Source organism: Erithacus rubecula (assembly GCF_903797595.1).
Source record: "Erithacus rubecula genome assembly, chromosome: 16".
Classification (NCBI taxonomy): domain Eukaryota; kingdom Metazoa; phylum Chordata; class Aves; order Passeriformes; family Muscicapidae; genus Erithacus; species Erithacus rubecula.
In genome coordinates this window covers 7748791-7766766 of record NC_136668.1, presented here as the reverse complement: position 1 = coordinate 7766766, position 17976 = coordinate 7748791, and the positions used below count along the sequence as shown (strand labels likewise).

The 17976-nt window shown below is 38.6% G+C and overlaps 2 protein-coding genes across 5 annotated transcripts in view; both read right to left on the bottom strand.

The window, feature by feature from the left end:
- FNIP1 (folliculin interacting protein 1) overlaps positions 1-17976 on the bottom strand; it is a 419816-nt gene that overhangs the window by 261871 nt on the left and 139969 nt on the right. The gene's annotated exons all lie outside the window — the stretch shown is intronic.
- RAPGEF6 (Rap guanine nucleotide exchange factor 6) overlaps positions 1-17976 on the bottom strand; it is a gene marked incomplete at its 3' end in the record, with an annotated part of 117353 nt that overhangs the window by 36707 nt on the left and 62670 nt on the right. For all 3 annotated transcript variants that reach the window (XM_079320080.1, XM_079320082.1, XM_079320081.1), the window contains exons 7-13: positions 7986-8117; positions 3569-3752; positions 2603-2739; positions 1963-2121; positions 1584-1736; positions 1266-1430; positions 226-333 (exon numbers count right to left, since the gene is read on the bottom strand). In XM_079320080.1, coding sequence (XP_079176206.1) covers positions 226-333; positions 1266-1430; positions 1584-1736; positions 1963-2121; positions 2603-2739; positions 3569-3752; positions 7986-8117 — 1038 coding nt within the window. The remainder of the gene's footprint in view (positions 1-225; positions 334-1265; positions 1431-1583; positions 1737-1962; positions 2122-2602; positions 2740-3568; positions 3753-7985; positions 8118-17976) is intronic.

Genomic DNA, 17976 nt, shown 5'->3' with positions numbered 1-17976 from the left:
CCTTGTTCTCTTTTGCAGAAATGCAGAAACTCCTAAGTGAGTGCCATAGGTATTACTTCATATGGCCTTTATATCTAATTCATACTTAAGAATAAATATGTCCAATGTTAAAAGCCACCTGTTAACTGCTACACTTAGAGACTACAGCTGTTAGGCACTGGTAACACTTGAAAATTGAAATATGTAGCACTAGAAAATGTGGCACTCATTCCTTTCTGCTCCTACCGTATCTTCCAAGTTCTTTTCAAATTCTTCCAGGAATCGAGTCATGGCAGGATCTCCTTCAAAGTCATTAAAGTGATTGTTCACCCACAGTAACACTACTCTGGTAACCTGTAAAAACAAAATAAATTATGTGTATATATACATACACATATATAAAGGTATCTATGGTTCTTCTATGAACACAGAGGAATACTTGGATGTGGCAGAACAACACAAAGCAGATTACTGTACCTGATAGGAAAAAAACATTTACACTTGAAATAATCTTTTTTTCCTCTTTATTTGTGGAAGCAAATGAAAAATTTAAAAACCCAAGTATTTTTATACCTAAATATTTTATACCTAATATTTTTTTACCTAAAAAATATTGGCTACATCACCCAGTATCTACTGGTGCATAAATCCATCTTCAGCTAAGCCTTCCTGATACTGTTCATGAAAATCACCTTTTAAAGCATCCTAATGATTTCTTTACAGGAAATTTTAGTTGTGATAATAAAAAGCTTTCTTTTAAGAAATTTTAGTTAAATATTCAGATTGCCTCTGTAGGTGCTATAGAGTCACTACTATTCATGATAAAGTCAGTCTGACAACAATATTATCTACTCATATTATAAAAAAATCTAAGTCTATAGCAGTTTCTCTTCTAAAATTATACAATTTCTGCTTTTGTTTGATGATGCACTTCTCTGTATCTTTTATTTTATTAATACCCAGTGGTTGCCAAAATGAAAAGCATGGAAAGAAGTAAAAAGAGAAGCAATAACCACAGCAGGCTCTGCACAACTTCCTATACAAAACATCTAGTGTTTTGACAGTATGTTGGACTTCCTCAGCTCAAGGCTAGAACACATAAAAACATTGGCTAAGAACCAACAAATTCTCATGATTTAAGTTCCAGACTATTAAGGTTATTCATGAATGTACAGTTAGATAGAGTGGAACCTGGTTTTATTTATCCTAGTTTATCAGCCATACAAAAGGGGATAAATTTAAATATATTTTCACCAGAAATATTAATCTCTTAAACTCCAACCAACCTTATCCCTGAGGCTGTCCACTGTGAACCATTCCAAGAGTTTATTTCCAACTTCCAAGGGACTTGTTAGAAATGTTCTGTATGTTAAAAGAAAATCTTCGATGTAGGTTGGATCCACAATAGAATGTTCCTCTATTAAGTGCATGATGAGTCTCTCGGGTGTTGCCTTAAAAAAGCAAATAAAAAAATAACTGATACCTCTCATCACTACCTCTCCCTAAAGAGTAATTCAACAAAAACCCACGTGAATAGTATCATCCCTTCAGACAGTTCAGTTATTAACTCAGAGAATTAATGGAAAGCATAGAAAGAAATGCACCTTGATAACTATGTGTCCTTTTCTGGTTCCACTGCGATCCAGCTCCCTGTGTTCCTTCACCATCACAATTTCTCCTTCTTCCTCCACTTTATGAGTGTTTTTTTCCACATGGTTCAGAATCCTCCAGTAGTCTTGCTGGGCTATACACACGAACTGTCCCAAGGACAACAGCAGTGGTTAAAGTATCTAACATATGAATGTATCCCCATCTTATCCCCATCTCCAGGCTAAACAGCCCCAACTCTTCCAGTCTGTCTCCACAGCAGAGGGGCTCCAGCACTCAGAGCACCTCTGAAGTCTTCTCTGGACCTGTTCCAATCTGTTTTCTTTTATTAGATGCTTAAAAATAAGATGTAGTCATATAGAACTACAGCCTTACCTGACAATCATCTACTTTGGTTCTGACCACTCCATTCATGTACTGTTTGTCCAGTGAGGGAGTAATCCCAAAACTATTTCCCATACAGAGACTCTCACTCTTCCCATCAGGATAGCTGATTTCTACAGTGCCATTTAAAATAACATACCAAGAATCAAGCTAGAGAAAGAAAACAAATAAATTAAAAAGTGAAGCTTCAACAACTTTTGTAAGGTCTTATCTCAAAGGCTCATTCTTGTAGCCTCCGTTTGCTGTCGTCATCTCTCTGCCACATTTAATTCACCAAAACTGCACTGAAAAAGACTGAAAAAGGAATACTTTTTAGCTTTCTTTACTCACTTCAGAACTGACTCTGGAAGGAGAAATGCTGATTCATAGATTGTTTTCTTAATAAGTAGGCTAACTGCTATGTTATATTTGTACCATTTAGTGAGAATGAACATTCTTTTCCTAGGTACCCATTTAGTCACTACCAGAGATTAGTCTACCTCACCCCTTTCTGGAGGGATGAACAGCAAATGCCATTCCAGATACCTTGATCCAAACAGGAAGAGAGATCTCAAGATAGTGGTTCAGGGCATCTGTGTAGGGAGCCTGACCACAGAATGATTTAAAACCTCTTCTGGAAGCAGTGACTTACTTCCTGGCCGTCTTCAAGTATGATGGCTCCTGCTTGCTCTACAATTTCAAATATCATCACTGAGCACAGTTCTCTCCTCACAGACATGGTCATGTTTGCAAAGGCAGGCAGCTGATGCATGAATTCCAATAATTGTTCTGTTGGACAAAGAAAACATTGGTATGATGACTGCAAGGCCCAGGGTTTCCTTGGATTCCTTACTCTCCACAAGTATACTAAACTCCAGTTAAATTCATTTGAAAATTGTTCAGTGATGTTATACTTCCCATTAGTGCCTGTGGCCAAAAGAGCCCAGTGTGTACTCTGTCAACAGCCAGAACTCAGCTCCACAGCCTTGCTGGTGCTCTGATTGACTCTCAGGGCAGCAGTCTAGCTAAGAGTAAAAGCACTTCAGCTTTAAACATTTAGGAAAATTAAAAATACCCCCAGGTACAGTAATTATAAGCTAGACAGGAGCATGAAATGATTTTCCAGTGTTCAGAGACACAATCTGAAGTACAGCAGAAAGCAAATTTTGCTATTGAAATCCATGCCAATTTCTTGCTAAACACTGCAGTAAATTATCTTCATTTTAACTGTTTTGCAGTTTACAGTAAGTATACATAGACTCAATAATGGTATGCTCTCTTTGCTATTTAATAACTACTTCAACAGTTTCAGGCAGCCAAAATTACCTTGCTACCTGTCCCATTACATCAACACATACAGTAACTGTAAAAACCTCTCATCTTGAGCATCACAGAGACTGCTCTTCAAAGGACTTGGATTCTCACAACAAACACTCTCTCAGATAGCAAGAGAGGACATAATTCAATTAAGAGTATCAATAGAGCAAAGTGAGACATCATTCAGTTATTGAGATATGCATTGAACATTAACTCATTAAACAGGTTGATTATGTTTCTCTTACAGATGTTATATGAAGTAGCCTTATGTAAATCTGACTACTGTGTTTTTTCTCCTCACCAATGTCATCATCAGTTTTATCTGCAGGCTCTTTCTCAAGGCACTCTCGGACAACATCTCGCCCTAGAAGTGGATCAGAAGTTCTGTCAATATCTTCATCCTCCTCCTCTTCTTCATCTTCAGAGTCTACAGGTGCTTCTGGAAGACCTGTTAAATCAACATCTCCCATCTCACTTTCTGTAGCCTACAAAGAAAACATCAGACAGAGTGTTCAGTGTCCTCAGTTCAATGATTTATGGTCTGAGGTGGCTAATTTGAGAAAAATTAAATTCTGTGACCAACAAGTTTAACTAGAATCTCTAACAGCTCCCTTTCTGAACACTGAGGAAAACATGTTTATGCTGAAATCAACTACATTCTCATTTTACTTTCTTGTGAATTCATGTGACATTGTTTTTTCACAATTTGAATCTATAGTATTAACTAAATAATAATACAGTTTAGTAATACCATTGGTTACCCCATGCCTATGGACACATTTCTACTGTCAGCAATGGATGGCAACACAGACATCACACTGAGCAGACACAAGACAAGGGTGAACAAGAACAAACTACCAGCAACAAAAACAGAATCACATAGGAATCACTTGCACTAATTCCTTCAGTACAGTTTAAATGATGTAATGGCATGAAAATAAATTTCCAAACAGATGGAAAGGGAAAAAAAATAGTTTCAAATTCTCAGTTTCTACAGAGTAGCTGCTCAGTCACTTTTTTTAAAGCTTAAGCCAGAATGCAAACCATTCTTCTGTTTAAATTCAGAAATTTGAACAACAAGATGTGTCACTGAAAAGTGCAAGGCAATTATATAGAAACTTACAGAAAATTGAGTTTGTTTTTAAATGACCAGACTTACAACACTCACTTTCACTTTGAAGCAATCCTTGAGATTTTACAAAAACAATGAACTAAGGCATCAAGTACCCTGCATGTTCCCAAAACATCCACAATAAAGGATGAATTTGAACACTGTAATGGTGCAGAGTACAGCTTCTCTGAACAACCTGTACCAGTGTCTCAAAACCCACACCACAGATTTTTTTCCCTATATCCAAGTTAAATCATTTTCCAGTTTAAAACCACTGTCCCTTGTCCTTGTCACTACAGGGACACAGTAAAAAAGTCTAATAAATCTGCTTTAAGTATTGACAGGGTGCACTAAGGTATCCCTGATGTCTTATTCCCTTTTCTCCAGTCTCTGGGGACTCTGTGACTGCCACAACTCCCAGATGGAGAGTTCCATCAGACCAGTCCCTCAGAACCCTGGGATGCACTGCCCTGGTCCCAGGGACTCATACACATGGTCTCAAACTCAACCTTCTCCTCCCATGGGAAGGACTTTGCTCCCCCAGTCCCTGCCTTGATATTCAAGGAGTGGAGACATGTGGGAAGAGCAAACTGGGGGTTTTTGGTTTTTTTGTTATATCTGGTTTTTTGGGGTTTTTTTGTTTTTGTTTGTTTTTACTAATGTATCTGTAAAAGCCTTTCTGTTTTTTGCCACATCCCTTGCCAAATCCAGCTCAAATTGAGCCTTACCATTCCTGATCCCAACCCTACACATTAGGGTAGTGCTCCTTATATTCCTCCCAGGACACTTGTCCCTGATTTCAGTGTATGCATCTCCTTCTTGTGCTTAATTTTCACTGATGTGAACCCCAATACCTGCACAGAGGAACACCTCTGTCTTCCTACACCAGAAAAAAAATATTCATGTTTATATATAACCTTGGGCCTTGGAACTTGTCCTCATTTTGGTCATTAGCCAGCAAACCTAATAAATAAAGCTTAAATTATTTAAAAATTATGTATTTCTTTCAGAGGAGGGTAACAAGATAGAGAGGGTTAAATCTGTTTTACATTACATCACTTTACTGGCTTCTGTAGCTCACATTAACAGTTTTGGAATTAAGCCCAAGTGCAAATTGTACTTGGAGAGTCTCAGCAGCACATGATCAGTACAGCCTTTTATTCAAGGACTTTTCTAGCATTTCTTCATCTAAATAGTCACAATTTATATCAACTTCTGCATGCTAAGACAAACAGCAGCACCAGTCCTTACCTTGATACTCCCATGCTAAACCAGAAAAACTGAGGCTACAAGTTCTACCAAATTTTTTATAAAATAGAAATATTTTAATGTAGAAAATAGACAAATCAACTCCTTTCTTGATAAATACGTTATGTTTTGATCAAACTATGAAACAGGAGCAGGTTCTCCAGCTATTTCAAAGATTCCATGCTCATGGTTGACAATGCTGGCAGGCCAGACAGTGCTGGAAGGAACAGGAAGGATTTTGCTCATAAAGCCATCAGCAGAAGTAGCTGCTCTTCCCAACCACAATGCTCCAGCTGTTTCCATTATCAAATATAAAAATCATTCCTAACACAAACATTTATGAACTACTGATGTACAAAAGGAAACCAGAAGATGCAATCCTCAAATCTCATACAAACATGGATTTCCATGATCAAGTCTATGACACAAGGGTATCTACTGAAATCCACATCCTTGATAAATATTTTATAGATAATCCATTTCAATATCAAAGCCTTAACCACAATTGGAATTATTGCTGAACAATGATGTTTCTGTCCCCAAAGAAGACATACTCCCAAAGAGATAAACAAAGGATTTTGAAAGATGTGAAAGGAGAGAGAAACTTTCAGCACAGAAACAAACAGGTAGGAAAAAACTGATGCAAACTAGGTGGTCGCTAAGAGAAGATAATTGGCAGATATTGATACAAGAAACTAATTTCTGAGAGTAGAGGTGAGACCCTGTCCAACCACATCTAGGAGAGATAACCTGGATTCCCTGCACCTTAACTTGTCCCATAAAAGGGCAAAGAAATATGTTTTCCCCATTTAATACCCACTGAATTCTTTTCCCTGAGGACTCCTGTAACAGGTGAAAGCACCTGTACAAGCCTGCATTTCAACTGCTGTATGCACAACCAAACAGCTTCCCCTACTTCCAGCTGAAGACCATAGTTTTGAAAATGACCATACTTTTAGACAGGATTGAAAGAAAAAAAAAAAAATTCTAAAATCCCCTTCAAGCAAGAAATTACTTTAAAAATAATTGGGAATTATTTTTCTTTCTATAATTAAAAAAGATCTGCAGTACAAGAGAAAGACAACTGCTCTGGAATGTTCCATGCAAGCTGGAATTTACAATACACACATTTGACGATTGTGATGTCCATGTTTTGGACACCAAAAAAACTGAAATCTCCAACAGAGAATAGCAACAGTACAGGACAAGAGAGAAAAATACAGATTTTCACCCTTTTTCACAACTAACTCAGTATTTAACACATGACCCTGCCATGATCACCCTGGCAGGCCTTCTCCTGCCCCACTGTTCCTGGAGCTGCAGGCTTTTTGATTCTCAATCCTAACCCAAACCTAACATCTATTCTGATGTAGTTTTGATTCAGAAAATAAAATACAGTAAAATAATCAAGATACATCTTCCAGCACAGCCTCTCAGAAATAACAGAATTCATGGAGCATCTTGGAGAGACTCTCTCAGGGATGCCAGCTACTCCTGATCTAGTAAGCTAAGATCAAGTAGTAAGGTTGTAGATTAAACAGGATAAAAATGCAGAGATACTTTTAGTGTTCTAAAGTAATTTTTTTTGCTTTAATGTCTTATTTTTCAAGTTTTCAAGTACACCAATATATTGCTGTAAATAGATATCATTACTGCTTCCAGTATAGAAATAATATTTCTAAGCAGCAGCTAAGGAAAAGGAACAGGTGTCTAAAACCAAGTTACACCTACACCATGCTCAACAACTGCTCTACACTCTGTATTGTGGTCAGACTGCAACTTGGAAGTGGAAAAGCTGTGAAATTACTGATCAACATAAACCCAGGACGAGTCCCCTCATCAACCAGAACATAAACACCCATGAAACAAGCTCTGTGATATGACACGAGACAAGTAACTTATTTAATCCATTATCAGTAAACAAATGAAGCTACCTCTGGCTTTCAGTCAACTTCTACTCTCAGGATGCCACACTAGAATTTCCACAGACAATTAGTGCAAAGTGAGTTTATTACCACACTTTTGTTTGCAGAATTAAACATCTGCTACTAGCAGTAAATACAAATAATCAAGGACAGTACTGGAAACATCAGGCTGATTTCAAGAGATTTGCTCCATTTCAGAAAGGAAAATGACCCCATGAATCAACAAATGATACTTTTAAAAAGCAACAGAAGAGCCTTACAAGCAGCTTGCTGCATTTCTGTGTCTGTGGGTGCCATGAATCCCATGAGCTGCACACAGAGAGATGGAAGCATCAAAAGGGCTTTACCCAGTCTTGGCTAAAGGGTCATTCTTCCTGTTTATGGAATAGTTTTAACATCAAGGATGGAAAACTGTGAAACCAAAGCAGTCTTACCTGATAAATATCAGAGAGGCTGCTGCTCCCAGAGTCACTGGCAATGCTACAGCCTGACTGGCTTGAAGGGACGTGCGTCACCTGAGGATGAGGATTGTCGGTGAGGTGCATCTTGGTAAGGTCAGCTGGAAGCTGGAGATAGAATTAATTTGGGAAAAGGCAGGGGAAAAAAGAAAAATGAGATGTTTAAGTCTGATTTGAAGACAAAGTTTTTATAAAAATTTCGTTACATCACACATTTAAATATGTTTTTGAACTGCTGAATTATTGAATCAAAATCAAACAGAATTTGAAATTGTAACTTGACAAACACTTTGAGAAAAGCTAGCTTAGACTACGCTGACCCAATCATACTTCACATTCCATAAAACTGATGGAAAACAATGAACCTTTCTATAAAACAAAGGTCTGGGATATTTACAGCTAAGTGACATACCCCAAGATGACAAATATATGACAATGAGCAAACAGCCCACAGTATTTAACCTGAGCTGACAGTGCAATCCATTATGAAGAAACAGGACTCCTCTTTATAAGTTCAATTTATTGCACTTTAGTTCAGGAATAGCCTTTAGAAAATATCAATGTAGAACAAAAAGTAGTGTAAACTAAACTAAACTTTTGGTCTATAAAGGGCTTTGAATTTTCTTTAAATAAATGAGAACACAGAAATAGTATTATGCATTTTAAGGACAGCTATGTACAACAGCACCCCTATTTCCACACAATCATGTCAGCTACTAGATATTCAGTCCTACAAATTAAAGCATAATACTGGAAAATACTCCTGAGCTGGTATTAACTTTATAAATACTGACTAAGCTTGAAAGAAGTGATAAACAGGTTTTGATCTAGCATCACAATTCCATGTCAATTATTTGAAGAGCACATAAGAGAAGTACCTCACCAAATACACATATTTTCACATATTTTCTGAAAGCATAGGTGGCACCACCTGTCTTTTCAGGAACCAAACCTTCCCTATACCCATTTTAAAAAAAAGCTGAGACCCTCTGAAAAATGCAACATAATTTGACTATCAAAATTGTGATTCTCATTGGCAATCACTACTCAAACACAACAATCCATATGGGCTATGAAAGAAAACACTACTCTTCCTCACTATCCTAATTTTTACCTTATTCTAGTTTTGTTTTTTCCTAACAAAAGGAAGTATAAAATAGCCAACCTGTAAATTCATATCTATGGTCACATGAAAATGAGAAAGTCTGAAAAGCAAAAGGTTGCTAAACTCACAGAAAATCACACAAAAAACCCCATCCAAGCAGTAGGGGGATGAAAGGAAGTTGGCAGAATGAGGGTTAGGGAACTTAAGTTGAATGAACTTGATCTAAATACAAAGGAAACACAACACTTTAAAGTCTATGTTTAGCCACCAGAAGAAGTTTTACAGGCTGAAAATACTTATTTTCAGGATTTGAGAACAGCAAAAAGGTCAAAGCACTCAGGTGACAAAATTCAATCCAGCGGCCAACAGGCAACAACCTCTTTGTCAGCACATGGGGAAGAGCTGACATACACCAAGATGTGACCTCTCAACCACACAAAATGTGCAATAGTGAACTTGGGATTTGATTCTGATTTAACTCTGGTCTGGAGCACTGGCTGGTTACGTACTCCAAATGGCACACTGCCTACAGAACCCATTTCTGTGCCCCACACAGAAGAGCACTCTCCAGGCTCTGCTTTGGCCATGAGGCAGGGAAGCACCACATTCTCCTTCCTAAAGCCTTGGACACCTGGATGTTGGTCAAGGCACCAAGGTGTCACCAATGACACCTGCAGTGCCCCAGCCACAACCCCACAAGGTAAAGCACCACTGCCCAGGGAGGTCACATCCACCAGCACTGTGGCACTCACTGGAAAATGGACAGGGCAAGGCAGCTGGCAGGTGCTGGAATGCTCAAGGTCAATGGAACTGAAACATCCAGGAGTTTTAGGAAATTACAGAACAAATCAACCCACATGGATTCACTGCCTCTAGCTTAAAGACCACAAACTGCAAACTTTTCAGGCTGTCCCTACCTTTACAACCTCCCTATTCCAACAAACAGTTCCAACTTCAGCTTCAATCCTTTTGTCCATGATCAAATCCCATGCTGACTGTGGTAACACAGACACAAGGAAATCTAAGCTCCCTTCTATCCAGATTCTCAAACCTTCAAAACAGCTCCAGTAAAACAGTGAGCAGGACCAAGAATAGAGCCAATTCTGCAGGATTTCCCAGGAGAACAATGGCAGGTGCTTCTCTTTACCAACTACTGATGCTGTTAAAGCCTGTTCTGGCTCAAAGACATCCTAGCACTCACATACAGACACTGCCACAGTTTGTCTTCTCTAATTTATTGAGATTTTAAGATTCTTGTGATGAACACTGTTTTCTGTACCTAGACTGAGAAGTGGGGCTGCACCTGGTCTAGTGGAAGGTGTCCCTGCCCATGGCAGGGGCCTGGAACAAGATTAACTTTTAGGTCCTCCCAACACAAACCATTCTGTGATTCTGTAATTCTAAGTACTGATGGAACAAGACATCACTCTCAAAATAAACAGGTTGTGTGTATTTGTTATATCAAGTTGTGTGTCATTTTCACAAAAACTCACTGATGACCAACTCAAAGCACTGCCAGCCTTCCAAAGGAGTATTTCCAAACAACTAATTAATCAAAACTGCTCTTCAATTCCCCTGCCAGCAATCCACTTCCATCACCTATAAAGCAATGGGTATATATGACACTCCTGCTGGACTCAGCAATATATTCTTGCAAGAGACATTTAATGCAAGTTAGATGCAAGGAAACATCACAGTATCTCTTTAAATTTGAGAGAGAGATAAGGTTTATTTGAGACAAGTGACCTTTAAAGTACTCTACTCCTACTCCACTTTACTCCATCTCCAAGAATAAATCACAGCTTCTGTCTTTTGTATCCCATTTTTATTACCCAAAGTGATTGTTTTTTCTTGCAGAACTCACTAGGCAGCAAGATACAGGGAAGATGTTTCTGTACCAACATGACAGTGAACACGGGAAGCTCTTGCTGGTTTATGGCAGGGAAGTTGCAAGAAGTGATATAAAATTGTCTTAACTATTGGTGACTTTCTTTTCTGAAACTTAGAAACTCTTGTTACAACAGCATCAGTATCTTGAAAAATCCTGCACTGGGAAACAAGGTCCACATAACAATGTTCAACTATGCCCATATCAGATGCTTTTGGATGCAGATATTTCTATCTTCAATATCTTCTGGCTAACTGTGTGCCCCAGCACACCCAGACAAGAAAACCCCAAACCCCCACATTCTGATAAACACTCCAACAGACTACTTAGCTGCCACTTTAAACCACAACAATTTCATTTTTTCACAAGAAGGGATAATCTAGAATTGCAATATAAGTGCATCTGACATGTTGGCACAGCCTGTCCCTGCATCAGTGCCAGCATATTCTTGTGACTGACCTTTCCCAACAAAGGGTTATTTAGGAACAAACCCCCTACTGAAATACCATACTGCAATTCAGAACTGTACCAGAAAGAAAGTTAAGAAAATAGAAGGTATCATCAGCACACCCACCTACAGCTCTGCACCCCCATGAGTCAGGAAATCACAGCTGGTGATAACACTGAAAAATCCTGGGTCAACAAGGAATTTTTAAAGCAATATTGCAAACTGCAAGAGGAAAAGGGAGAGAAAAAAAGACTAAATCCTTCAGAAGCTCATCCTAATGGTAGCATCAGCCTGCCGTGCCACACAAACCCAGAAGCACCAGCAGTCTGGACTTGTTTTTGTTAAAGGAATTTGAAATTTTCAAAGAGGGTTCACAGGCGGATCCCATCTCATTTGTGAGGACACAGCCAGTCACCTCAGCCAGGAAAGAGAGGAGATGGGGGGAGAGGACATGGGAGTGGTAAAATCCAGCACTGAGAAACATTTAATAAAAAATGACGTGCACAAAGTACTAAACTCTCTCCACAGCAACCTTGAAAACCTGAGGTGAAAATTCCAAAGGTCTACCAGGAGCTGGGCTTTTTCCATCAGTTTAATGGATTCAGCCACCTAGCACCTCTGCAAGGGGCAGCAGAACTCCTGCTGCCAAACCAGAGAAACTCCAAAAAACCTCTGCAAGCCCCAAACATGTCCTTTCTCCTATTACATAATACAAAGTATACTTAAAAGGAGTATTTTATTTTATTATTTTTGTTTGTTTCACAGACATCAGGACATCTTGGTTTTATACAGAATTACTGTCTTTCTAAAAGTAGTTTGGTAACAAGAGCAGAATAATGATATGATGGTTTCTCCCCAAGACAGGTTTCCCACTGCTCTCCAGCAAGAACAGTACAAAGTCTAACAAAGGTGAGCAAAAGGCTGTGTATCTACACCATGTCTCATGTCTGTAATTTGGAAATTAATTGGAGTATAAGCTCTGATCCATGGTATAACTCATAGCCCAGCAGACCAAGGACAGTGTGTCTGCAGTGACATTTCCTTCCCACGTAAACACCATTTACTCTCAGCAGTGAAGTCACACAGAATACTCAGGAATTAAATTAAAACCTAATTTTGCTATAACAGAGCAAATGACGTGACCTTTGCCAAGATAACGCCCATCAGCTCGTCTGAAAAGGACACCAAAAGTGATGGTCAGGCTGAGGACAACCTCCCTTCATGTGCTCCCTATGAAGGCTTTGCTAAAAATAAAGGCTATAGAAAGTCATAGCAGAGTTTAAATAGACAGAAAGGCAACCAGAGAAGTCAAGTGGCCAAACTGAGATATTTTTCTGCCTTCCATTTTCTTTCACAGAAAGGAATCAGTAGAACCTGTTCTGGCAGAGACCATGCTCTTCATCCTTTATTTCCACAGTGATTTACTTTAGGATTTGCTGGTATCTTTGCCCTAAGGAAAAGTCACATCTGTGCTTTTGTGCTACAAGTTTTGGAAGTATCAGTGTTTACTGCTATGCTTTGGATAACCAAAAAAACACATATTGAAAAGGCACAGGCAACATGAACTTACAAAATAGTCTTGACAGAGGGACACAAGACATATGGATTACCTTCTCCTATGTGTAGGAGCTTCACCATTGTATCTTAACCTGTAAACTGTATGTTTATTAAACATATTAATAAAGATCCCACAGTAAGAACAGTGGCCGAAGGACTCATCATGAGGAAAAAAACTAATAAAAGAAGCACAACCCACTGAACTCTTCTGGTCCATTCCAAATTCAAACAAAGGAAAGAAAATAGGCAATAAATAATCAAAAGGTTTGCCCCTTCCTTTAACATTTTAATACTTGATAGCAAAGATTTTTATCAGTTTTTCTAGGAGCTCATATGAATGTTTACAAGCAATCGATGCAGTCTGGACACAGCAGAAGCATCAGAGAGAACAGTCTGTCCTTTTCCAGGCTGTATAAGCAAATTTTCCGTCCTTGGTGTTACAGATTGTCAGTAACCTTACACCTTCCTTGCTTTTCTGAAGTTCCCTGAAATGTTGCCAGCAAAACTAATATTCAGAAACAACACAGGGTTTGTTTTCCATAAAACACCCGAGGACAAGCACAGCACAGTCCTGCAGTGTCAGGGCACACACAGGGCTGCTGGGTCACTGTAAAACCCCCCACTCAGCCACCTCACTGTGGAAACCAGCTCTATGAGACACACAGTCCCAATTTTAAGGCACATTTATTGAGCATTTTGTTTATTTTATTGAGGGTTTCCATTAAGAGGTTTTCACTGTTGGAGCCCATTAACACACACTCTGAGCATTAACTGTGATGACACTGGATAACCTCTGAGCCTTAGGAAACACTCCTGCTCAGCCTCCATCATACCCAAGTGGACAGACAGCCTGGACTGTCACAAGAAGCCAGTTAAGTAAAACCCAAATATGTATGCCTTAAGTCTTAAAAATTAACCTACATTGCCAAACTAAAAAGACCACGAGCTGAACAGCACCCCAGTTCTCTGAAACAGGACTTCTGCAGCTCCCACCTCTCCCCTCTCAGTGACCATATCCTTCCAGTCCCTTCAAATGCCATTTTCTCTTTGATACTCTTGATTCAACACCTTTCATACCTTTAATATTGAACTAGTTCTTCAGCAAATTCCACATTCCACCATCTTATTTGCAAGTTGCTCTGATGGTCTCACTATGTGCTTGTGTTCCCATTATCAGCTTGTTGGTTTATACAAGATAACTTGTATAAGATAATTTATTTAATTTGTTCTATTTTTCCTTTCTACAACCTACAGAAAGAGGAGCAGCACTGCTCACTCCCACTGACAGCAGTCTCTCACCTGCAATCCTTCCCACATCCCACTTTTTGCTCTCCTCCATTCTATTCCTACCATCTAAGAAAGGCAAAAGGAACAAACCTCTTGGATGCTTTTTCTTGGCATCAGTAAATTATTTTAATCATCTCATATATGCTGCCTGTAAATCAACAAGAAACCACTAAAACCCATGACTTCTCTGAAGTTATTCTGTAGAATTTTCAGTAACCCTTTTCACAAAGTTTTTTATAAATTAACCTGCTTTATATTAACCTTTTGCATACAAACTACAATTCTCCTCCAGTTCAAAACACATTTAGAGCTGTGTTAATGGGAGAGGAGAGTTCCTTCTCTGACAAAGAGAGGCCCCTGAGGTGTCCACAGAAAGGATGAGCCCAGCTGAATTCCCATGCTGACATCAGTCCTCAGACTTAATGCAAACAAAAACATTTCCTCCTTAAAGATCACAGATGGTTCAGCAGTGGCACAAAACCAGATTTCTTCAGCTTTTTTAAAAGCACTAATGATGTCTGGGAGGTGAGGTTTTTGCTGTTTTTAAAGCCAAGTGATGGTTCAAACTTTTTCCCCCAAGAGGTCCAGATAAAATCCTGTGCCCTTCAATAACAAAAAACTCAGTGCCTATCTAACTACACAAACTTCAGGACAATATTTATTTCAAAACATGCTTCAATTCACTATCTACAGTATCTACTCCTGGTTTTATCAGTACTACACATATGAATCTCAAACAAATAAGGACCAAGTTGATATCATTCATGACAGCCTTGAGTGCCTCATAAACTATTCCCAAAGCCTTCCTAAAATATCTCCAGACTTACAAAAAGGTAAAAAAAGCACAAATAACACACAAAAAACCACCTAGAAGGATTAGTAATCCCTAGAGGCTGTTCTACACCTCTGGTAGCCAAGAGCTTTTTGGTCTTTGTGGCTCCTATAGCCCAGAGAGATTAAAATTCTCTGAAGTGTTACATTTCCATAGTTACAGTAAGGTGACATAAGGACAGAATTTCAAACTAAATTCTGGTGTTGCCTTAAACCACACATGCAATGCAATTTTAATTTGGTTTCCAAGTCTAAATTATAGATCACTACTCTGCCTTAACTCACGATAATGCTAAGTGTCTGACACGCAAACATCTCAGCAGAAGTGGGTCTGAAAATTCACCCACAAAAAAACTGTTCCAGTATTGATGGGAGTTCCATTATAAAGGGAATATCCAGCAAGCAAACATAATTGATGGCTGCAAAAAGTGTAACTTTAACTCTGTTAATATCAACTCTTCTCTGCTTCATTCACAAACTAATGTTTTTAAAAACGTCAAGACTTGTGTTTTTATTTTTAATATGGAACAGGAATGTTCAAAAACACTTATTTTCAGTGTCAGAGTTCAAATTTTACGCTTTGCTCTCGCCACTGAAAATTAATAAAATAGCAAAAAGCACTTTGTCTAAATAATTACAGTAGAAAACAAAATGTGACAGGGACTAGTGATGCTCTGAGTTCTACAAGGAGCCCAGCAACTCCAGCAGCCACCAGCAGCCTGATGTTTGGGAACTCTCATCCTAAGCCAGTACTGCACAGCACATAAAATTCCACATCTACATCGAGCTTCATTGACTAAATAATTTATCAGCTCCTGGATGCACAGATTGGTAAAATACAGCAGGATGTCAATCTCTCTTCACACATCCTCAGGCTGCTCCAAGCCCATGTCCCAGTAATGACACTCAGGTCACAGCCAGCCCTGGGGATGCACAGTGATGCTGTCAGCACCAGCTCTGAGCCAGGACCTGAGTAAAGAGACCCTCCCATACTGTACATGCAAAAAAACCAAATAAGCACAATCTTCCATTGGTGTTTCTATGTTTTCTTTCTGTATTCATTAAAAAAAGCATTCATGGAAACAAGAGGGGCAAAACAGGGTGGTCCCAACTTAGGCTCTAGCTGTAAGGAGAATTCAAACAAAGCAGGTTTAAATCAAAGTCTAGGAGGAAATAAATGACCAGATAGGTGTTTATTTGCATATTAAGAGCCAATTTCCCATAAAAACAACAGCCTTTAGGAAAAGGCTTTTTCTGCTGAAAAGCAGCACAATGTGCACTGAACTTCAACGTATTATACACCAGAGTATAAGAAAATCCAAGTTTTCTAGAGTAAATGGCCACATAGCTCATAATAAACTGTTCTTATCTTAAACTTATCTTATCAAACAAAAAAAAAAAAGCATTTAAGAAGTTTTACAAAAAGTATCCTGCAAGTGGTTACAGAAAACAGAGTTAAAACTTGTATCTAAATGTAAGAAAAACTGTCATTTGTCAGTCCAAGTCCTTGCTCTCCAAATGCTCAGGGACACTGAGGAACAAAGAGCCTGTGCTCCTACAAATAACGTGAAGAATCAAAGCAATTCTTCTGAGCAGTGGACAAAGGGGGAAAAGGATCAGAAAATACAGGGTAGGAGAGACTATGAATACTCTGAGGAGCTGGTGAAACTCCCCAAATTGCAAAGAGGGCTAAACCACACAATGCAAAGTTCCAGGTGAAAAAGAACCATGAGGAGCCAGGAGAGGAGCTGAGAGCAATCACACAGGGATGGCAGGATGGCAGTGCTGAAAGATGGGCTGGAAGCTCAGGCACAGAGACTAGTGGGAGGACTAAGGGGAAGAGAAAGACCTCAGCAAAACTGACTGAAAAAATAAAGCAAAGGATCAGTTACTCTATTTGCTCTCAAAACATTTAAAATTCATACTACTGGGGCTATTTTCCATATAAGCATGTTAGCAAAGATAAGGATAACATCAAATCAAATGAAGGACACACTATCAAAGCTCTGTTTTTCCACTAAGAACTGAAACTAAATCTTTAATTGCATGAAGGTTTCAACTCAAGATCCTGGAGATCAAACAAACTGATGCCCTTTGGAATTAGATGATGAGGTTACACTGATTTTAGTTACAAATAACCAAAAATTATATCACATCCCTCTGACATGATAACAGAAATAGGAATGGGACTGAAAAATGACTCAGAGTCTTCTGTTCTAACCCAAACACAAACTTTTACAGAGCAAATGTACCATTATTATGCTCCACATTATTAGATTTTTATCTAAACAGCAGAAAGAGAGGAGCACAGAAGCCTAGAAAAAATAAATTACTGTCTAATGCCATAAGATAAGTTTGACATGCACCTGGGATCTTGAATTAAACTATTTTGCTTCAGGAAAAAAAATTAAACCCTTAAATGTTAATTCAAAAACTCTTCTATAAAAAGTACATTATCTCAGAAAGCATCCCTTTTAAATATCCTCTACAGAAACATTATCCAATCACTCCATATCTCCCCCACCCCACCAGCTCATGCTTCACCAACTCAGTAACTGTGGGTACATTTCAAGCTTGGAAAATTCCTACAATGTGCATGAAATTTTTATTACAGAAGAACCCTCCACATCTAAATTGTTAAGTTTAGAGCTCTCCTTCATAATGACTTCATAGTGCAGTTACAGTTTAGAGTCCAATAACACAGAGTACATCACAGACAACTGAACAGAGAAAGTTATCATCAGAATTACAAAGACAACCAAAATCTTGCTGAGATAGTTGTGAATTACGTTTCTGCTTTAAAGTACTGCAATGGCATCACAGGAGTTTTGTTTATTGTAAGTTAAATGTC